Source organism: Lepidochelys kempii, chromosome 3 (assembly GCF_965140285.1).
Source record: "Lepidochelys kempii isolate rLepKem1 chromosome 3, rLepKem1.hap1, whole genome shotgun sequence".
In the NCBI taxonomy this organism is placed as follows: domain Eukaryota; kingdom Metazoa; phylum Chordata; order Testudines; family Cheloniidae; genus Lepidochelys; species Lepidochelys kempii.
The window spans coordinates 103,552,685-103,576,505 of NC_136382.1; the positions used below are offsets into that span (position 1 = coordinate 103,552,685).

The following is a 23,821-nucleotide window of genomic DNA, read 5'->3' on the forward strand; positions in this document are numbered from 1 at the left end:
GTTACAGATTGCAAATACTCTCTAATGACTGGACATATCCATCATATATGCATAAAATCTCCTCTTTCACCACAATTTTTCCAACATTTATCCCCATTCAGTCTCTATATATTCTTAACCTGACTGGTGTGAGGTACTATTGAAACGGTATCTTAAAGAAAATTTGCTTTTATCATGCTTTATGAGGTTGCTGGTCATCTTTTCCAGATCAAATCCCATTTCTCTGGGGTAATGTGTCTATCTGGGTCTTTTTCATAGCATGTCATGTATGGAAAATTTTTAATTTATGAAAGTTGTCTGCAAAGATTGATACAAATTAGGGTTTTTTTTGTTTCCTACTTGCCCAGAAGCCTTTGCTGCTATTAAAGTTCTCTTTCTATACACAACAGGGTTTCTAGAAAGTTCAGAAACATAGTGCCTAACTTGAAAGTACTGGTACCATGGGAGAGTTGGTCAAAGTTAGTTTTGTCTCTAAATAAGTTAGAAAATTTTCTATGTTGAATAGCTGACCAGTCACCTGTATTCCATAGCTCTCCTAATCTTTAAACTCTCTGGTTTGTGTTCTGGGTAGAGATCTAGATTATTTGCAATGAGGGTCCTCCAGTCCAGATGCTACTGAAATCCCAACAATAATAAATAAGAAAAAAACAGGACATCATGTTTGATTCAATGAACTTAACCCATAGGCTTCCCCAGATGTCTCATGTATTTTTCCCTTGCCATTCTTTGGTAGACTTCCGAGGATGGGTCCAGAACACCAGTTTGGCACAGAATTGGCTCTGCCTCTAACAATCTCCCAGCTAGTCAAATACAGTATGTTCAGCTAGTTCAGCATAACAGCAGCAGGTAATTTGCTGTAAGCCTGCATCATTCTCAACAACACATTCACATTAAGAACAGGCAGCTTTCTCCCCTTGTACTGCATGTCATTCGAGGACTGACGCAGGCACTTTGTAAGTGATATTTGTGTGCTGGGCTTTTTGTGAATGGGGAATGATCTGTTTAACAGACAGTTCAATAAGTACATTTACATATCAATGAAAATGATGGAGTTTTCTACCTTTGTGATTTTAAATTAGTTTTACTGATTTTTAAAAAGCCCTCATCTGTCTTTGTACCAGTAGTATCAAATATAAAACCTGATAAATTGAAACACTCAGTTATTGACAATGAAAATTTTCTGTCATTCCATTTTTCTGAGACTCTCACTGGGATATTTTCTACAGATACAACAGTCATTAAAAAAAAAAAACCTCCTCCTAAGGGAATTTTATTGAAGATCAGGGAGCAATAAGTTCATCCTGCACAGACAATTCTCCCACCTCATAGACTGTAGATGCAGAAGCTTCCCACATTAAATAGTCTTATTACTGTACAGGGAAATAGGAGACAACCTGGCAGTGTTTAACTCAAATATGAACTGCAAGTGATTCCCCCCCACCACCCTTTAATAATATACTTGTTTTTATCATAGACCTTTTGGAAGCTTTGGATCCCAGGAAAGCCTTACTGATGAAAAATGTATGAAATGTAAATGTATGAAAAATAATTTACTTAGCATTTAAACTCTTTAGGACACAGACTTTTTTTGTAGACTGTGTTTGTACAGTGCCTAGCACCGTATCTACAATTTCTCAATACAATACAAATAATCATTAATAATAATAACAAATGTGAACAATGATATGTTTTCTCCAAATGAGCCTTTCCATGACAAACTGCTTGTATTTTTTCCAGTTCTGCCCTTTAAATTTTGCCATTTGATGCACTTTGAATTTGTTGGTCTCTGCTCATAGTTCAGTGGTTGGGAAAGGCTTCACTGTCTTTGATGGGAGGGTTAAATGGAGTGACCATAACACAGAGAGAGAATGAATGGGAATGAATGAATGGAGCAGTTTATCTAGTGCTACCCCATTTCTTTAAAGCGAGAGCTTATATTTTTAATCATTCAGTAACTCCTCTCCAGTTCCTGCTGTCAGCCTGTCTCTGATGCTTAGCATCTTTGCTCCCTCTCTGCCCAGGTCTATTCAGAAACTCTATTCTTGTTGCCCACGGAAATGACTTTATTGCCATAAGCAGAGTTGAATGGAGATTGAGCATTACTGTGTTCCTAAAGAGTCAGGGAAACACAATGAATGCTGTTAAAGTAGTGATGCGAACTTAAGACATACATTTTCAAGAGGACAGTAACAGTCAAATACAGCACCCTGCAGCTTTTCACCTAAGAAATGAGCTGCAATCATTCTGCCATACTAACCAAAAGAGAAGAGGAAAAAAATCAAGAGATTTAAGTGACAGGTGTCCTGTAGATCTGCAAACTATCTGATACTTTCCTCCTGCCTTGAAGGTAAATACAGGTTGTGGCTATGTGGCAAATTATAGACTGACAGATTCTGCTGAGCACATGAGCATCTTCATTCACAGTGATGAATGAAGAGGGTAATGCAGCACTTCAGACTAGTGAATGAAAGGTGTAGAGCAAGTCGAACCCATAAGTGGGTGTGGGGGGAGGGAGGCAGAGAGTGAGAGATGCTGCAACATCCCTGGACTCTGATTCAGAGTGTTTTATTCTGTTCTGAATATCCAGTTCTATTACGTCAAGCTCTGTGGTACAGCTGCGATTGAGATATACGTTCCACAGCAAACATTGCTTACATCATTCAATACCCCCCTTTGTGTACAATTTCATGGTTCTTGGTGTATAGTAAAACTAGGAGTTCATGCGTCCACTTACAGTAGGACATAGTGACTAAAACACTTTCCTCCTCCACGGACTCCCCCTTACAATGGCATGTAAAAGAAAGAACAACTGAAAGAAAAGCCTTACCCTCTTTTTAAAAAATTGAAAGGCTGAGCACTTCTTGACTGGGAATCCATTCATGTCTTTGTTGACCATTTTCCACAATAAGGAGTACACAGTGATAGATCCAGTGTGGCACCTGCTTAGTTAGTGCATCTGTGATCCTCGGTATCTCTTCTCCAGACAGTTAATGAAGCCCGAGTAGGACTGGAGAATCACAAGCAGTGCCCAGGCGACGATCTGTCACACATTCATCCTGCTGCAACAGCTACTGCAGCAGCAGCAGCAGCCTCTGCCAGCTTTCGGCTGCAATAGGCGATCAGCTGTGCTTAAACATTCCTCAAACGCATAAACGTAAACTCCTATAAAATCCAGTGACAGCCCACAAACCACAGGCAGCAAAGCTCTGGCTGAGTGGGTCTCACATAAATCCTTGCCTTTCCTCTGGATGTGCTCCTCGTGTTTTATAAGCAACCAGGCTAGTGCATTCTTTTTGCTCCTCTTCTTCTTCAGGTGATGTGATTCACTGGTGTAGGAGACAAGAGCTGTTTTTGATTGTGCAAGTTCCAGTGGGAACTGCAGTTCAGCAACAGCAGAGAGAGGGAGAAAGAGAGAGAGAGAGCAAGAGAGAGATGCACAGGAAGGAGCAGCAGTGCACAAACAATCCTATCAGGGATGGGAGGAAGGCTCTGGGCACAAAGTACCAAAAGGCAATAGGATGATGCTGATAGCTCTTGTTTTACATTTGGACCACCTCAGTATACAAAGAAGGGGGGACCTGAGTCATTTAAAAAATGCTGTTCTTGTTTAGTTATCAAAGCACCAGGTTAGATGATAATATTCTGGAAAAAAGCCTTTGAAATGACTTATGCCATTGCGGGGGGGGGGGGGGGGGTTAAATTGATTTTTTATGACAGGACACAATATAGAAAGAAAAGCCTTAAAGCTGCATGAGAAGTTTCAGTATAAAGAAAGCAGTGATTCCCATAAAATGCCATTGTCATATTTGCTGTAGAAATGCAGTAAATAGGTACATACAAATTCAATCAGGTTTGTGTTCCTTTCTAGATGCATAGATTCACAGACTTTAAGGCCAGAAGGGACATTAGCTTTTTGAGTCTGTCTTCCTGTAGATCACAGGCCATTAAATGACACCCAGTTATGCCTATATTGAGGTCCATAACTTGCGTTTAGCTAAAGGATACCTTCCAGAGAGGCATCCAGTCTTGACTTGACAACATCAAGGGACGGAGAATCCGCCCCTTTCCTTGGCAATGCGTTCCAATGGCTAATCACCCTCACTGTTAAAAATTGGTCCCTTATTTCTAATGTGAATTTGTCTGGCTTCAGCTTCCAGCCATTGGTTCTTGTTGTGTCTTTTCTTCACTGGATTAAAGACCCCTGTAGTACCCAGTATTCTTTAACTGTGAAGGTACTTAGACATTGTCATCAAGTTACCGCTCAGTCTTCTTTTTGATAAATTAAACAGATGGAGCTCTTTAAATCTCTCACTATAAGGAATTCTTTCCGGTCCTCAAATCATTTTTGTGGCTCTTCTCTGCTCCGTCTCCAATTTTTTAACAAAAATTTGGACACTGGAGCTTTATGCAGTATTCCAGCACTGGTCTCACCAATGCTGTATACAGAGATAAAATCACCTCCTTACCCCTACTTATTACTCCCCTACTTATATATATATCCATGGATTGCATTAGCCCTTTTTGGCAAAGCATCACTCTGTGAGCTCATGTTCAGTTGTTTGCCCACTATGACCCCTGAATCCTTTTCAGAGTCACTGCTTTCCAGGATACCATCTGTGACAGTGCACTCCATATGATGTTATGAAAATATGCTTATGAGTGTGAATATAATATAACTGGAATATGCTTCATGCAGAAGGTCTCTTGTAAGGTATCATTACAAAGCTTATAATCTATTGAGTGTGGTCATGCTATTTGTATAAATGTATAGTCCTTGTATCTGAAACTAAAAATATGAAATATAACTCTGAGGTCCTATTGTAATTATGCAAAGTGTGGGCCATTTATGGTGGTTTGGAATCTTGATGGCTCCCATTAACCGGGACAATTGTTATAAATGGCTCTGTTTACTTGTAAGTCTTCCTGTATACCTGTGTGCTGGCAAGTGGGTAATGAAGTCTTACAGTGACATGTGATCATGTCACCTGAACTGGAATCCATCTCTAACCTGGTGTTTTTCCATTGAAAAGAGGGGTGGGAACCCAGAGAGGGACAAAGGATTCCTGCCTTGTGCAAAAGATATATAAGGGGGTGGAACAGAACAAAGGGGGCTGCAGTCATGAGAAATCCCCTAGCTACCACCTGAGCTGGAAGGACTGTATCAGGGGAAAGGATTGGGCCCAGACTAGGAAGGTGTCCAGTCTGTGAAAGAAGCTTATTGAAACATCTCTGAGGGTGAGATTTTATCTGTATCCAGTTTTCTACTGTATAAGGCTTAGACTGGCGTGCTTTATTTTATTTTGCTTGGTAATTTACTTTGTTCTGTCTGTTATTACTTGGAACCACTTAAATCCTACTTTTTATATTTAATAAAATCAATTTTTACTTATTAATTAACACAGAGCAAGTATTAATTCCTGGGGGGGCAAACAGTTGTGCATATCTCTCTATCAGTGTTATTAAGGGCAAACAATTTATGAGTTTACCCTGTAGAAGCTTTATACAGGGTAAAACAGATTTATTTGGGGTTTGGACCCCATTGGGAGCTGGGTATCTGAGTGCAGGAGACAGGAGCACTTCTTAAGGTGTTTTCAGTTAAGCCTGCAGCTTGTGGGGGATGTGGTTCAGACTTGGATCTGTGTTTGCAGCAAGCCAGCGTGTCTGGCTCAAACAAGGAAATGTGCTGAAGTCCCAAGCAGGCAGGGAAAACGGGCTCAGAGGTAGTCTAGGCACATCAGGTGGCAGTCCCAAGAGGGTTTCTGTGATCCAACCCCTCACGTCGTCCCCATTGTGTGGGTGTGGCCTGCATTCCTTGTTCCTTGATGGATAACTTTGTATTTGGCTGTATTAAAATGAACTTTGTTTGAATTTGCCTAGCTTACCAAGTGATACAGAACACCCTGTAGGACTGTCCTGTCCTCATCATTATCTACCATTCCACCAGTCTTTATGTTATCTGCAAATTTTATCAGCAGTGGTTTTATATTAACCTCCAGATCGTTAGGAAAATATTAAATTGCATCTGTTCTCCTTCTAGTCTTTTAAACCTGGCACCCACCACACTAGTGGTATTGTTGGTTATCTCCATTATTATTATTATTATTATTAATTTAATAATAATTGATTAATAATTAGTAGCATTATTTTATTTTACCATTCCTGATGGCAGGGCTTCTGCCTTCAAAGTCTAATCAGAGACATACCTGACAGGTCTTTTTTTGCTCTTTATTTCTCCTCGGATTTTGGCATATTTTCAACTGGACTTTTTATCAGCTAGACCAACCATGTTCCCATTAGAGAAGCAGCGGCTTTCAAAATGGCTTCATAGTTTTAAAATGTCTTAGGAGTTGTTCTTTTGAGCCAGGTGAGCTGCTCTCAGCTATGTAACCTGACACAGAGATGTCCAGATTTTGACAAGAATTCTTTTGATCAGAAATTCTTTTATCTCCATGGGCTCATAAGATCATATTTCCTAATGCTTTGCCAAGTTGTCCCAGGCTTCGTTGGTGATTGCAAGACTTAAAGCTATCATTGGAGTGTGAAAGTCATAAATGGCGATGGAAAAGATGCAGTTCACAGCTGTTTTTATACCAGAATCCAGTAGTAATAAAGACTTAAGGCCCAAGAGTTTTCCTAAGAAAATCTATTCGGCTTTATTATGAAGTCAAAGTACAGTTCCATAATTAAACCTGAAATAAACATACAACCCCTTGTTCACTGCATTTAACTTCAAATGAAAGGTATACAAATTGAGTAGGAAACGCATAAGGAGTTTGAACAAGTATAGTCGACCCCCTCTGCAGAGTTTCATTGTCAGTGTCCTAGAGCACCAAAGCCTTTCATATACTTGGTGGCAGGCCAGATGTAGCATAAAAGCAAGTACTGTAGGTACTTCAAATACTAAGCTGTAAGCTCACATGCTCACCAGCTAATAAGAGAGTTTTTATTAGGGTTGTCAGGAAAGAAATCCTACAAATACTCTAGTTACAAGATTTCGGTCAGTGAGAAAGTATAAGGTAATTCCTAAAACCCTAGAGGACAGTACAATAGGTAGAGATCCTGATCTCTCAGATCTTCTTCAATTAGTCATGATTTATTATTTGTATTACCATAGAGGCCTTCGTCACGGATCAGGACCCCATTTTGCTAGGCACAGCATAGACACAGAACAGCAAGACAGTCCCTGCACCAGACGGCTGACAGTCTGTGTATAAGACAAGAGACAACAGTAGATACAATACGGGATAAGGGAGCACTTGGAAACAGTGAGATGATATCGGTCAGCATGATGGGCAGAGGTCTCAGTACAACAGCAGCCTAACATTCTTCTTCTTTTTCGAGAGAAAATCTTAGGTATTTGGTCTAGCAGGCCTGGGTTTGATTCATTCTCTGTGTAGTGTTCTCAATGTTGCCCAAACCTATGATAAGTACAGAAAATATGCTTTGTACAGTAATGCAAATAGCTTGTCAATGTCAAACACTAGGTTCTTAAACAGGAGCTGTACAATAGCTGCTTATGGTCAACAAGCACTCTATCCTTTCCATTCCTAGTAGGGAAATGTTGATAATTTCCAATAGTTGATCCTGTACTTCCCCACTAGTCTTCATCAGCCAGAAAAGACACAGATGCCACTCAGAGCTCCTTTGAAACTGTGTAAGACTGAAACTCAGACTGAGAAGACCAAACATTTGTTCCTGTAAGTCATTGTTCTGTCTCCCTGGAGTCAGATAGTTCAGTCTGAATATAGTCTCATCTTCTCAGCTCTAGGCCAGCTAATGACACATTGTGCTAAGGAGGAAGGAGCAGAGAAAGGGGAATTTCCACAGTTGTGAGAGGGAGAAATAACATCGTAGGGAGGGCTCAGAAGAGGAACAACTAGAGCAGTGTTGGGTTGGGGAACAGCCACAAGGGACTCTTGTCCTTCCTGTTCTTTAGGTGGTGATGATTTACTGACTATTCCAGTCTTTAGCAACCTACACTGGCTGACTAGTGAAGGAGATTTAATAGTTCTTTAGCACTAAAATAAGTCTTAAAATCACCTGCATACATTTATAACTGTTGCAATTTGAAGGTCTGATATTGCACGACCTTCTAGGCCTAGAAGCAATTGTTCTGTGTCTCGCTGGAAATCTGGGAATCTCTTTTATTTTCAGTAGTATGTAGTTCATGTTTCCAGACTACCATGAAATATAAATATATAGCATATTCTGCTGAAGGAAAATATCCCTCTATACTACAGGCCACCAAGCAATCCCCAGATGGTAATGAGCTTTGGTTGCTGCTGACCTGAACAGAATTCAGATGGTGAAAATCTCCACATTCCAGCATCAATCAGCTGAGCCACAGAGTCTTCCTATTTGTATTTATAGCTGGTGTTTAATTTTTGTGTATTTGATTTCTTGTTATTTAATTACCTCAGGCATCTCTTTTCTTGTGGTCCTGTTTGCAAGGATTTAGCAATAATAAATAAAATAAAGTAGATCTTCACATAAAAAAGGACAAAAAAGGGATAAATTCAGCCCAGGTGTTAAGCAGGCATAATTTTACTGAAATTGATGGAGACGTATTTACTTATACTGTGCTGAATTTGTCCTAAAGCATTTAATCTAAAGAAACAAGGTAGAGCAAGGTCATCATTATTGTCACAGTTAATTAGATTTCCCTGCTATATCTAGATTAATCAGTAAGGTCTTAGGCTTCAAAGAGTGTGAAACCAATGTTAGAAAAAAGATAGCATTTTCTGGAAATCTTATCAGACCCATATTTCTCCTGAGCTTCTCTTTCATTTATAAAATCCATTCACAGAGAGAAACCATCATTCGGCAGCAGTCCCAGCATTCCGTATCCTTTATTACACAGGCTGTCACAGTCAACGCTGACACTGAATGAATTCTCAATGCAAACTCTGCAGCTCTGCTCCATTTATTCAGATTGTGTGTGTGTATGGTGTGTGTGTGTGACATTCCAGCATCAATGGGAATTTCATAGCTGTTAACAAAGTGCTGCTGGATGTGTAAGCACAAACTAACAGATGAAGCTAACTAAGGAGGAGGAAGCCAAATTAAAACCAAAGGGAAATACCCTACATGTTTATATATACTCATTAATAGGGTGTGAAAGTAAATATATAAATGATACTCATTAATAGGGTGTGAAAGTAAATATATAAATGATACTCATTAATAGGGTGTGAAGGTAAATATATAAATGATAAAATATAATCAGCCTTGTATAAAAACAATATAAACCAATAGTGATTCCAGATGAAAAAGCACTGATGTTCAAATTAAGGTCTTATGATGAATATATTTTTCACACACAAATGCAGGCACGCACACTCCCACTTCCAGCACTCCCTCCCCTGGCACATTCATTTGGATAGGTCAATGTCATAACATTACTACAGAGGCTGGAGAGAAATAATGACATTATTAATGCATGGTCCATCTACAGAAAACTTTTGGTCCTTATAATAGCTGACTCCGTGGATATAGTAAATGACCTGAGTTTTGATGGATCAAAACAAAATATATGATGTTTATAGGGTTATAACAGCTGCCTAGGCTTGCAAAAAATTATGTCTGAAATAATTAATAATCACCTTTGACTAGTTGTCAACAGTATGATCACCAGTATGAAAGAGTTAATGGCTTTAGCAGACATAGGCAATCATATCCATAGATTGTGAGATGAACACACAGTCTATCATTCTGCCTAGATTCCATTTTAAGTTTTCTACAGAGATTTTGCAAGCTTGGTGTGACACTAAGAACCTCTTGATGCCAACTTGCAAAGGGTTCACTGTTGTGTAACAGGAACTTCTATCAGGCCTGACAAACTTACTACACCTAACAAATGTATGCAATGATTATATTTAAAAAGTTATGTCTGTTCTACTGAGAACATGTCCTTACAGTTTGTATTAAGGTGTTACTCCCCAGCAGAGGTAAAAACTCGTTTTGCCAGGCAGGGTGTATTTTCAGATGCCTACCTCGGTTTGTATGTAAATTAAGCATTGTAAAGCCAACACAGTGGAAGCCCCATTAACATGTGCAATTCAACAGGAAAAACAGGTCAACAGAGAGATGTGAAACAAATAGGAGTATAGGTTTCAGAGTGTTGTTTCAGCTCAAATAGGAGTATAGGAAGACACATTTGAGCCAGCACCACAGTGAAGGGACCATAGGAGTCCTTCTGTCTTAGGGAGGAGAAAACAATGAGTTTGGGGAAATATAAGGAGAAGAAAAAAGACATTTTATCAGCTTCACTGAGGAAGCAAAAAAAGGGCAGTGCTTTTTGCATTCATGAAGGTTGGATCCCGGCCACGTGGCCTAGTGAAGATAAGATGTTGCTTTCGGTTCGAAATTGCTTTAGACAAGGATTTTATTCTTAACATTAAGTGTAGTCTCTAAGAAGTGCATTATACCTATTGTTTTACCTGTAACCCATTGTTCTTATTATCTTTGGCCACTCTCTCTTAAATCTTAATCTTTGGAAATAAAAATATATATTTGTTTTTGCTATAATAGACTTCAGGGCTGTTCTGTTAAAGAACCTGATCCTGAGTATTACCAGTCAAGCTGTGGATACACTGTCTCTTTGGGGACAGTATGCCTGGTAACTGCTGTGAGTGTCCTGTGACAGTGGCTGGATACTATGGGGAGATGTTTCTGGGGAGTTCGGGGACTGGGATACACAAAGTGTTAACCTACAAGGCAAAGGTGGGGCTGGCAGAGCCCAGAGGAGAGTGCGTGCGTGGCCAAAGGGCTGGCCATGTCAGGAGCTAACATCCAGCTACCACAAGGAAGACTTCCTCATGCTGGAGGCAGGAGGATAACATGGTGACTCACAGTCCTGGATGCTCTGAGGCAAGACATGAAGCCAAGTGTGACACGTCGGTAAATCTGTATTGATGACCACATTAGTCCTGACACTATTAAACAGAAACTGCTCCATAGGAATTATCATATCAAGAGCCCGTGTGGTCTATGACATTGGTAAATGCTGGCGGTTTTATGGGAGGGTATAAAATGCCCATAAAGTAACCTTTGATGATTTCATCCATTTGATTTGGTAGGCCCAGTTTCATATTTGGCTGTTTTAGTTAACTCACATAGGTTCATTCAAATTGGCATTTAGTGTCCAAATACTAAAGATGTGTGAATCACTTCAGTAGATCTCAGAACAAACCTTAATGATAATTTTGGGGGTCTGTTATTTTCAAGAATTTCAGGCCAGGTCCAGGAAAGATTTCTGAATATAGGCTGGGGCTATCCAATTCACCTACCCACTTCCTCTAGTCCAGTGTTTCTCAACGACCAGTCAATGGACCAGAGCCGGTTCCTGAGATCTCCCTGACACAGTTTAGGAAAGCAGCAAACCGGTCCCTGGTATCAAAACACTGCTGTAGTCCAATTCCCTCAAAGACGCAATCAACTAGTCATCCCCATGTCCTGGGCTCACAATGCCTTAACTGTCTTGTAATGCCTCTTGGAAGCCAGTAGCTGATTCTTTCTTTCACTGATGGCCCTCTCATTTTTTCATCTGGATCCTCAGAGGGCATCTGTTGACACAGGGATTTCCCCATCCTCTCTATTGAGCATGCCACAGAAATGTCTCATAATCTCTAACACTGTAATTAGAGAACCTCCAGTTTGTTTTGCAAGGGGGTATTAGGAAAGAGGAGGCAATTCCTGGGGTGTGTGAGGAGAAGAAGGGAACAGGTCTGAGTGGGTGAGCTGAGGCAAATATGGGAATGATTCTATGGGTATGTCTACACAGAAATTAAAAACCCGTGGCTGGCCCATCCCAGCTGACTTGGGATCACAGGGCTTGGGTTTAATTAGGGTTCAGATGTTCAAACCTGGGCTCTAGGACCCTGCAGGCCTGAGCCTGAATTTCTATACAGAAATGAAATAGCCCCACAGCTGGAGCTTCCAGTCATAGGGAGGACATGGTGGATAGGGCAACAAAAATGATTAGGGGACTGGAACACATGAGTTATGAGGAGAGGCTGAGGGAGCTGGGATTGTTTAGCCTGCAGAAGAGAAGAATGAGGGGGGATTTGATAGCTGCTTTCAACTACCTGAAAGGGGGTTCCAAAGAGGATGGCTCTAGACTGTTCTCAATGGTAGCAGATGACAGAACGAGGAGTAATGGTCTCAAGTTGCAGTGGGGGAGGTTTAGATTGGATATTAGGAAAAACTTTTTCACTAAGAGGGTGGTGAAACACTGGAATGCGTTACCTAGGGAGGTGGTAGAATCTCCTTCCTTAGAGGTTTTTAAGGTCAGGCTTGACAAAGCCCTGGCTGGGATGATTTAACTGGGAATTGGTCCTGCTTTGAGCAGGGGGTTGGACTAGATGACCTTCTGGGGTCCCTTCCAACCCTGATATTCTATGATTCTATGATTCTATGATTCATTTAACTCATCTCATGTTTCTGCCAGTGGCAAGCTTGAGCTAGGAGTCCACCTGAGATTCCCCTGTTTATGCATCCCAGGATTACATTAGATCTTTTGGCCACAGCATCACCGTGGAAGCTCATGTTCATCTTATTATCTACCAGGACTCCCAAAACTTTTTTGTAGTCACTTCTTCCCAGCATAGAGGCCCCCATGCTGTAAGTGTGGCCTACATTCTTGGTTCCTAGATGTGTATATTTACATTTAACGATATTAAAATGCTTACCAAGCAATCCAGATCCAACCACTACATTATCTTGTCTGGGATTGATGTCAGACTGACAGGCCTATAATTATCCACGTCATCCTGTTTAGTCTTTTAAAATATTGGCACAACATTAGCTTTCTTCCAGTCATCTGGAACTTCCCTCTGTTCCAAGACTGATTGAAAATCAACACTGATGGTCCAGTGGTCATTATTATCATTGTGAAATGTTTATAGGTAAAATTATGGGTACTCTGACATTATGTCTTGGAGCCTGTGAACAGACAAAGGGGACCAAACAGCTTTTTCCATATTAAGGGGAAAGAATGTATGGTGGCAGATGCCCTGTCCAGGAAAGAGGATTCTGACCTGCTGCCTCTGGGACAGCCAGTGACTAAAACTCCTGCAGTTTTGTAAGGGGGGAAGTGTGACCCTAAGAGCACCCCCCAAATGCCAGATGGGAAGGGACTCCCTGGTATATAGCAGTGAGTTTCAGTTGGTCTGACCACCCCGATGTACCTCAACTATTGTCATAATCAGTATCTCAAATGTGTTGTGTAAGGTATCATATGCAAACTGATGACACACTGCTGATTAATATAATGGTGAACTGTATGTATTAACACTCTATGAGGAATTATGGATATTCACTAACTTTTACTCTTTAAAGTCTGTGAACAAAAAAAGGGAGAGACTCACAGACACTTGGGAAGTCAACCTGTGGAACTCCTTGCCAGAGGATGTTGTGAAGGCCAAGACTATAACAGGGTTCAAAAAAGAACTAGATAAATCCAGGGAGGATAGGTCCATTGATGGCTATTAGCCAGGGTGGGCAGGGATGGTGTCCCTAGCCTCTGTTTGCCAGAAGCTGGGAATGGACAACAAGGAATGGATCACTTGGTGATTACCTGTTCTGCTCATTCCCTCTGGGGCATCTGGCATTGGCCACTGTTGGAAAACAGCATACTGGACTAGATGGACCTTTGGTCTGACCCAGTATGGCCGTTCTTATGTTCTTAAAGACTGTAGCTTGTTATATCTTAGACACTAGAAAGCTCTCTCTTTTTGATTAAATAAACTTGTTATTTTTTATCTAAACCAGACTGGTGCAGTGTTTGAATTGAAGTGACTGTTAGCTCCAGTTAAAGTAGTAAGCCATGCTTTTGTCTCTTTAAAGGACAAATGAACTTTATTACTTCTCTGAGTGTTTCAGGAGAGGGCTGGCCTCTTCAGGGAAGTCAATTGGGGGGGAAATTTGAGACTGGGAGTGTGTGGGGGGTTACCCTACATGTAGTAACCAAGGTTGGTGGAGACCAGGGTGGGGCTGTTGTGTTGTAGGCAGGCTACTGGGGTCAGGGTGATAAACTAGGGCTGCACCACACAGACATTACAGGAATTGCATGCTTGTCTGCTTGCCAGTGTCTGGGCTGTGAGCCACAGTAGCAGAGCATTCAAGCACCCAGAATTACAGGGCAGATGGTGACACAACCCCTCACTGGTTTGCGTTGAACCCCAGAACTTCACAAACCAATACTGCTTTCTTCCTTGATTGCAGCTTTTTGGGCACCTAATAAAGTGTTCTTTAAAAATTCCCAATTATCATTCACATGTTTCTGATTAAATTCTTCCTCCCAGCTGATTTGGCTCATAATTGTTTTCAGCTTTTTGCAATTGGCCCTTTTAAAGCATCAAGGATATGTATCACTGGTCTAGACTTTATTCTGTTTGTACATTATAAATATGATCCAGTCATGATCCTGCATCCTGCAGGCGCCTCATCCTGCAAAGAAGCATGAGAGTATCTTCATGCATGTGAGTAGTGCCAGTGAACTCACTGGGATTTCTCATGTGCATAAATGTTGGCAGGATCCAGGTCTAGGACTGCAAACTCTTTGTTGCAGGGAACTCATCTTCTATGTATTTAACATACAGGGTCTAGCACACGGTGGGGTGTAAAAATAATAATAATAAAAATCTGATCAGGGCACGTGTCTTTTACCAGCTTCCTCAGCACTTCCTCTATCCCCAGAGAATACTATAGCTATGGAGTGACCTAAAAAGGCAACATCTCTTTAAAGCTGTCCCCAAACCATGGAAACCTCATTATGGTTAAGTGTATTTAAAACAGGGTGACTGGACCTTCAAATTGAGAAGTGTCCAGCCCCACCTAAGACCCATTTAGCTCCCCACCCCAGATGGAGAAAATGAACAATGTCACATGACAGTCAGGTCATATGGCTAATGCAGGTCTTCTGGGGGTATACATAGGACAGAAGTCTATGGCTAGCTAAAGAAGACAGAAGGAAAGACTCTAGGTAGAAAACTTTGGGTGTTGCTGTTTGATAAAGAGCAGGGAGAGACTCAATGGAAAAGGAGGGCTGGATGAGGTGCTCTACACAGAGAGACAGTCCCCAGCTCACAGGTGGAAAGCCTGGGGAGTGCAAGCCTGCCTGGAACAGGAGCCAGCTAAGAAGGCAGGAGTGTGGAATGCAAGTCTGGTAGAGGAAAGCCTAAGCAGGGACAGGACTAAGAGCCCTCCACCAAGGGTTTTTGAGCTAGCTATGAAGATGATGTGGGAGCTTTTGTGTTTCTTTTTGAACTTTGTTAATAAACCAAGACCCCAAGAAGGAGTGTTACCTGATGCATAAAAACCTCTGACAAAGTTTTTGGGGAGCCCAAGGTGAGGGAGTGAGGCAGTGGTCAGTCCAAAGCCAGACTAGGTCTGGCATCATAGAGGATAAAAAGAGAAATATTTCTAAAGTGTCAGCAGATTTGGGATACAAACCAGAAGCCACTCAACTTTAGCCCATAGCAGGGAGCCTAGCTGTTGAGAGTGAGAGAGGTTTTCAGTGTAATTGTTATCAGTATTGTATTGCAAGCCTTATGCTCTCTCAAGTGAGCGGGATGGCAAAGAGATCTGATTTCCTCCAGAAAATCAGCATTCTGCAATCTGAGAATTTGGGGAATGTCAATCTTTCTCCATCTTCCTTTGCAAAAGTAAGGCAGAGATTTGTCCAAGATATAAGGAAAGTAATACCTGAAATTAAAGCTCTGGTTTTCAGGTTGATTTGGGTCTTTTCTTAGTTCCATTAGTCAATGTTCCTTGACAGGAGTTACATAATTCTGAATTATGGTTATTGGAGTCAGCAGGAGTAAGCTTTAGCCTTTAGCTAGCATTATTAGTCACTGTTATGTTTGATATACATCCAGATAGCAAAGATATCATGTAAACACAAAGAAGTGGAATTATTTTAGCATGATGAAATTGAAACTTTTCCTTTATAAATGTTTCAGTCTTGGGTAGCCTCATGAAATATGCACCCCACCTCCAAGATTCCCTCAAATCCTACTGATTTAAACTACACCAGCATATGTCAGTACAGTCACTTGATGGGATTATAAAGATATGTAGTTTTTAAATTATACTGTTTCAGAAAATAACTTGTTTCCAATTTTCAGACAAGGAGCATCGTTTTTTTTCTTCTTTATGCTTTAGACTTAAGGTTGTCTGGTTATGACCTTTGTGACTGTGGTTGAATAGGTTTGACTTGCTATGGGAACAGACACTGAGAGTTTGTGAGTATTTGGATCTGTGTATGTTTGAGAAGGTTATATAGGTAGGTATGTAGCTTTTCACTGTACTTCCTGGGTTTTGTGGTTTTCACTTCTGTGTTATTGTTCCTTAGCAACCTTAACTAGTTCTCACAAAGTCTTTTTATTTTTGAATTTGTAATAACATCTGGGTCACAGAGAATGAATCAGCTACATCTGTGAAATATTAGTGGAATCACAGTAGGCAGTCACTCATCATGAAGTTTCAGATAGGCCAGACAACTCTTCTGATCAACTACAATAAATGTCTGAGATTCAGAGAATGTTAAAAGTGGACTGTATATTAAATAATTAATATTCATGCAAAAGCACATTCAGTAACTAATTATGGTGCATCTATATTCTTCATCAAATGCATCAGGACATCCTGAAGATTTTGTATATTGGAAAAAATATAATTGGCAAATTTGGCCATAATCTCCTATCATCCAGATTAGCATACGGAGAAAATGGATTGTCTCCTTCAACCAATATCTTAGGAATTCAGAGAGAATTCATTTTATAAATAGGGGTATCAGAATGTCATAAGCTAGGGAAAGTCTTGAGAACTGAGGATTGGAGAAAGAACGCCAAGATATCAAGGCTTGAGTATTTCAACCTTTGCCAGAGATAGACTTGGCTATGAGGGGTAAAAAAGAACCTATTTTTATAGAGCTGCCCAAAAAATATGAAATTCTGACATTTTTAGACAAAAAAGGGGGCACATTTTTCACAAAAATGTTCACAAAAATTCATCTTATTTTTTTCAACCAGCTCTACATTTTTTAAAAAAATTAAATTTTGAGGAATGTTTTCACATTTTTCAACCACTATTAAATTAATTATGGAATTATGATGTTGGGCCTTGTCTAGTGCCTCAAGTTAGGTTTTTGACTCATCAGTGTAAATTTTTAAATTTACATCATTTTGGTTTGCTGTTGTACACTTGTATAGCTAACTATGTGGATGTATTTATTTAACTATTTTGACTGTCCGCATCTTACAATAATTAATGTGTGCAATATCATATTAAAAACCACAAGTTACTAACTGAAAGGCCCCTTAAGAAGCCCTCATTAGACAATTCCTCAAGCCTATCAAGTTGCAGTGGGGGAGGTTTAGATTGGATATTAGGAAAAACTTTTTCACTAAGGGGGTGGTGAAACACTGGAATGCGTTACCTAGGGAGGTGGTAGAATCTCCTTCCTTAGAGGTTTTTAAGGTCAGGCTTGACAAAGCCCTGGCTGGGATGATTTAACTGGGAATTGGTCCTGCTTTGAGCAGGGGGTTGGACTAGATGACCTTCTGGGGTCCCTTCCAACCCTGATATTCTATGATTCTATGATTCTATCCCCTCCCAAATGCCCAAGAATAATGATGAGGTTCACAGCTTGCTCAGAAGGATAGCAAATCTAGGCTCTGGTGGGCTACAGGGGGCTGGAGTTTCCCCCATAGAACACCCCCTGTGGGTAGTCATCTTCATTTGGAACCATGGGCTTCATTTCTTCCATCAACCTAGCTACCACAGGGAAGTGTATTAACTGTTGTGATGGGAGAACCCCTCCTGTTGTGTTTACACTGAAGCACTACAGCAGTACAACTGCAGCTGTGACACTGTAATATTTTAAGTGTAGGCATAGGTTAATTATCCAAGAGCAGATCAGAATCTAAATGGTGAACCTGTGTTATGAATGGCAGATGCAGACCTTTGGTCAGGGAGAATCTTTTCTAAGACTTCTGGTTGCTTTCTGCAGCCCCCGAGTGTTACCTGAATTATAGCTGGCTGAGGCGCCATCCAGATATTTCTCAAGAAGTAAATCCCTCCTTTTTTTAATGTTTGGTTTAAAGAGAACAACAGTGTTCCTTATGTCTGTGGGTAGGGAGAGATTCAAAGTGAAGGTGTGACATGATTGACACAATAGGTACCAAAGAGATAAGTAGACCAACATCAGATAACATGAACTACTGCTTAGGGGTCATAAAGAATGGTCCTTTTGACATTTTCTAATGTTATATTTAAACTGATAGAATCAAATCTCTATACCTGCTTGGGTGAACTATGCTAAAGCTTAGCTGCACTCTGTTATTATGCACAGGAATTCAACTTAACACTGATAAATACTGAACTATAAACCACTGCAGAGTTCAAGAGATTTCTTGGTTTCAGAATGTTCTTCTGATGTTCCAGCATTGTAACTTGGGACTTATTATATATTGCTGTTTCTTTTAATCTAATATATTTAGTTTCAATGTCAGTTTTAGGTATTCTCTCTGGAACTACATAAAAACCCAAGGCTGGATCATCACCCAGCTTTATGGAAATTCGGTGTGAGCAATTATGAGCTGAACCTTGACAAGGTTGCATTTATAAGCCAGAACAAATAGGGGAGTTTATTGAGAGTGACTGTTCACTGAGCAGCACAAACAAAACAAAATGCAAATATGCTCACTTAGCTGCTGCTTGCATTGTGTTTTCTGCACTGATGGCACATGATCTGAACTCCAGTATCTCTTCTACATGCCACTCTGCAGGGAATATTGCTAAAGAGTTGCATATTATACTGCTGCTTCTCGTGAGCATAGTCAGTCAGGGGAACAGCCATATTAATGTAGCCAGGTTAATCCCCTTTTTAAATGAATGTGCTTCCATCCTACACTGATTCCTACACTGTCACAGAACGCTCGTGTTGGGCGGTCTCTCTCCATCCTTGAAAGCGTTTAGCTTTTAAAAAGTTTTGTTTTCTCACTGAAATGGATCGTTTTAAAATTTATCTCCTTTATCTCCCTTTTTCCTTTTTGTGCCACTGAATGCAATTGAAAGTCCTTTCTTTCTTTGGGAGAGGGTTGACCCTCTTCTTCTCCCCCCTCCACTTGTTAATTTTGACTCTATGGTTTACTATTTTGTAACTTGTCAAAACTTCCTCAGTTTAGGAACTCTTACAGAGAGGCAAAAGTGAAACATTGTAACTCTGCCAGGGTTTGGACCTTGCAGAAAAGGAAACATCTTTGACATTTCAATTTTTTTCCATAATATTTTCCATTTGTTGATGACCTCTACTGGAGACGCACACAGTTCTAACATAGCTCTTAAGTAAATTTTCAAGTTGAGGTGTGTAAATCTCATTGATTTTCAATGAGCCTTAAGCTTTTCAGTTCCTAAATCACTTCTGAAAATAGACTTTAAGCTCTTAAATCACATGGGCACTTTAAAATAGTATCCTTTGTCTACATGCAGTAGTTGCACTAGTTGGAAAAGGATGCCTCACAGTCACAGAACAGTCTGGTTGAACTATGAACTTGGATTGAAAAAGATGCATTGTTTAATATATTTTTTTGTCCAAATGCAGAGAAATTAAGATTATCAATAGCTTTGTTATTTTCATTCTCATCTGCATTTTATGAGCGTTGTTTGCTTCCAAAGAGACTCTAATGAACTGGATAGCAGACACAGGTATCGCTACCCTCTGTCAGATTAAATCAGAACCACTCATTTGTGTATCATAGGCCCTATCAAGCTAATGGTGATCACCATAGGCTCACTGGTGCTTTTAGCGTAGGAGAGTCTGAGTTCTAGTCTCACTCACACTGGGAAGTTCTCAGTGACTGTGGAAGTTCTAGGTGGCCAGGGATTTGTTGCAAATGGACCTTATTTAATTATGTCCATGTTCACACACAAAAGACCTACTTACATAACTGTCTGTGGGCCTGACTCAGTTTCCCTACACCTTGTCCTGTTGCTTACGCACATGCCAAGTGAACTCAAAGAGGATGTAAAATGCTCCCCTTCTGATCTGGAAGCATTTCCATTACTAAGACGATATCTACACTAGAGAGCTTAGAGCAGCACAGCTGTACCGATGCAGCTGTGCCACTGTAAGGGCGCTCTATGGCAATGGGAGACAGCTCTCCCTTCGGCATAATTAAACAACCCCCAGCGAGTGGCGGTAGCTTTGTCGGCAGGAGAAGCTCTCCCACTAATGTAGACCTGTGCACGCTACCACTTTTGCTGGTGAAAGGTATGTTGCTCAAGGGTGTGTTTTTTCACATCCCTGAGCAACAAAAGTTTTGCCAATATAAGTGATAATGTAGACATGACCTAACTTTTTATGGAAGATAAACAGAATGACTGACAGTCTATCCTGTGGCATTTTGCTTAATTATTAAAAGACAGATTGAGAACTACAAAAAAAGTAAAGGAATGCAGTGAAGTTCAGACAGTATAGGTCAGGGGTAGGCAACCTATGGCACGCGAGCTGGTTTTCAGTGGTACTCACACTGCCCAGTCCTGGCCAATGGTCCGGAGGGCTCTGCATTTTAATTTAATTTTAAATGAAGTTTCTTAAACATTTTAAAAACCTTATTTACTTTACATACAACAATAGTTTAGTTCTATATTCTAGACTTGTCGAAAGAGACCTTCTTAAAACGTTAAAATGTATTACCGGCATGCGAAACCTTAAATTAGAGTGAATAAATGAAGACTCGGCACCCCACTTCTGAAAGGTTGCCGACCCCTGGTATAGATTATGAATTACAACAGGTATACACACACTTTGTAAACGTTGTCAGCTATTCTATTTATAAATGCACCTAATTTGGCTCATTGTTCCTCAAATAGGCGAGTTGCTAATCTAATAGTAGAAGGTTTCAGAGTAACAGCCGTGTTAGTCTGTATTCGCAAAAAGAAAAGGAGGACTTGTGGCACCTTAGAGACTAACCAATTTATTTATCGGATGCATCCGATGAAGTGAGCTGTAGCTCACGAAAGCTCATGCTCAAATAAATTGGTTAGTCTCTAAGGTGCCACAAGTCCTCCTTTTCTTTTTGCTAATAGAGGAAGGGAGTCATTCCATCTTTCTTAATTGCAGTCGACTACACTTCTATAGTTGGGATATGTTTTGCCAGCCCTGATGATGAAATTGACTGAAGTCACAACTGTTCTAAATGGGAAACTCATCTTTGTCTCTTCTGAGATTTGTCCCACATCAAAAGCCTTTTGGTTTGATGTTCTACAATTGAAGCATTTTACACAAGGTGATAAATCCGGGCCTGAGATTGTCTGCTAAATAATACATTACATTTCCACCCTCCCCAATATACTCTCCAGATCAGGTATAATTTTGTAACAGGATGTGCTGCAGATATATATTTTATCATCATTAATGTCTAACAATGATCCTTGCTACAGCAATGAATGGATCTGCACGTCCTCTTTGTGCTATCTAAGCACTCCTTCAGATGTGTTCTGGAAAGCTATTACAAGAAAGAACTTTTTATTTTGTTTGTTGGGTTTATGGCTTGCTTCCCTTAGCCTTTATTTGATGTCACAGGGTAGTTATATTTGCCCTCTGTATAATAAACTGGGAATAGAGCTGATGAAAGCCAGGAGGGTATAAAAAAAAACACAGTGCTGTGGTACTGAAAAGAAAGCTACTAAGCAGTCCATTTGTGCAATATACTGAAAGGAAAACACAAAGTGTAATCAGAGAAATTAATGAGTTTTGACCAGTGGAATCTGCTAGATAAGACTCAAAATGCTATTGAAATTCATTGAGCCATGGTGTAGTGAACAAAGTCAAATTCTTAGAGTTAGATTTGGGCCTAAAAGGCTGAGCTAATTAAAATCACTGGGCATGATCTTATTCTTGCAATGCCAGTTCATTTAATCTTTATTGAAATAAATGATTGGTAAATTTTGCTGAGGTGACAAATGCTGCGATTATTTTATCAAATGAATAAGAACATCAAAGTACAAAACCTTTTTTTATTTCTTTTTAATTATTATTAATCTTTTCTCCCCTCTGTGCAGTGACTGTGCCTTACAGATTTAACTCAGATCACACTGGTGGGATGAGGCAGCCATGAGAGTTAGCTCATTGTGTACCTGCAAAATACAGATGATACAAAGCTCTAGGCAAGTTCAGCAGATGTCTGCTAGCATTTGATGCATGACTGGGTGCACATCTCCACTGCAAACACCTCCAAGACACATCTACTCTTCAGATAACAGAAGGTTGCCTTTTTACACTGAGCAGTGCTAAAAGTTTTGGCAATTAAATTGCAGGTGCAAAAAAACAAGCAATGAGAAAACAGGACACTGGCACCAATAATTAATTCCACACCTTACAGTTCATTCTCCTCTCCAGGCTTTTTGCAACAGGGACATTCACAAATAACCACACAGGCACTTCAACTCTGAGCTGGGAAGGACATTCACAGATATGTGTTTGTTAGGGATTCATATGTTTCCTTTAAACATGTTACCACTTTGTTCTGTTCATTCACTTTCAAATAGCTACATGTCCATGTGGTGTTTTATCTGACATGGTACTGGAGATTAGAATATCAGGGTTAGAAGGGACCTCAGGAGGTCATCTAGTTCAACCCCCTGCAGGACCAATTCCCAATTTTTGGCCTAGATCCCTAAATGGCCCCCTCAAGGATTGAGCTCACAATCCTGGGTTTAGCAGGCCAATGCTCAAACCACTGAGCTATCTCTCCCCCCGGATTGAGTTTCTTTGTTTCCTGTGCTCAAGGATTGTCAGTTATGTTCAAAGCCTTTCTGCCTACTAATGAGACAAAAAGAGGGATGGCTTACGTTGGCAACATTTCTTTGAAGTTAAAATCTTTAGTAGGGCAATATCATTTCTAACAGCCCATAGGGTATGTTAATATTCTTGATTGGAAGTTAGTTTTGGGCTGTATTTCACTTTCTTCCTTATCATGCTCTTTCAGTGTAGTACAGGTAGCTATGAAACTGTGATGCTTTTGTTTTCTGTGCTTCACCTTTACTTTTAGAAGAACTCTTGACGGTGTGGAGTCTGGTGGCACCTTAAAGACTAACAGATTTATTTGGGCATAAGCTTTCGTGGGTAAAAAACCCACTTCTTTAGAGGCATGAAAATTACAGATGCAGGCATAAATATATATAGTAGCACATGAAGAGAAAGGAGTTATCTTACAAGTGGAGAACCAGTGTTGACAGGGCCAATTCAATCAGAATGGATGTGGTCCACTCCCAATAACTGAGGAGGAGGGTGTCAATACCAAGAGAGGGAAAATTGTTTTTGAAGTGAGCCAGCCACTCCCAGTCCCTATTCAAGCCCAAATAAATGGTGTTAAATTTGCAAATGAATTGTAGCTCTGCAGTTTCTCTTTGAAGTCTGTTTTTGAAGTTTTTTTGTAGAAGGATGGCTACTTTTAAATATGCTATAGAATGTCCAGGGAGATTGAAGTGTTCTCCTACTGGCTTTTGTATGTTACCATTCCTGATGCCTGATTTGTGTCCATTCATTCTTTTATGTAGAGACTGTCCAGTTTGGCCAATGTACATGGCAGAGGGGCGTTGCTGGCACATGATGGCATATATCACATTGGTAGATGTGCAGGTGAACGAGCCTCTGATGGTGTGGCTGATGTGGTTGAATCCAATGATGGTGTCACTAGAGTAGATATGGGGACAGAGTAAGCAACGGGGTTTGTTACAGGGATTGGTTTCTGGGTTAGTGTTTCTGTGGTGTGGTGTGTAGTTTCTCGTATTTGCTTCAGGATGGGGGCTGTCT

The 23,821-nt window shown here is 40.3% G+C and overlaps 2 protein-coding genes across 6 annotated transcripts in view; one reads left to right on the forward strand and one right to left on the reverse strand.

Annotated features, from left to right (window-relative positions):
* Window positions 1–3,484, reverse strand: part of LOC140909033 (uncharacterized) — a 100,916-nt gene extending 97,432 nt beyond the window's left edge. For 2 of the 3 annotated variants that reach the window (XM_073337361.1, XM_073337360.2), the window contains exon 1: window positions 2,828–3,484. In XM_073337361.1, coding sequence (XP_073193462.1) covers window positions 2,828–2,896 — 69 coding nt within the window. In that variant the 5' untranslated portion in view covers window positions 2,897–3,484. The remainder of the gene's footprint in view (window positions 1–2,827) is intronic. The other variant, XM_078852192.1, reaches the window with a different exon arrangement.
* The window catches only part of LOC140909032 (uncharacterized), a 116,897-nt gene that overhangs the window by 12,372 nt on the left and 80,704 nt on the right, over window positions 1–23,821 (forward strand). The gene's annotated exons all lie outside the window — the stretch shown is intronic.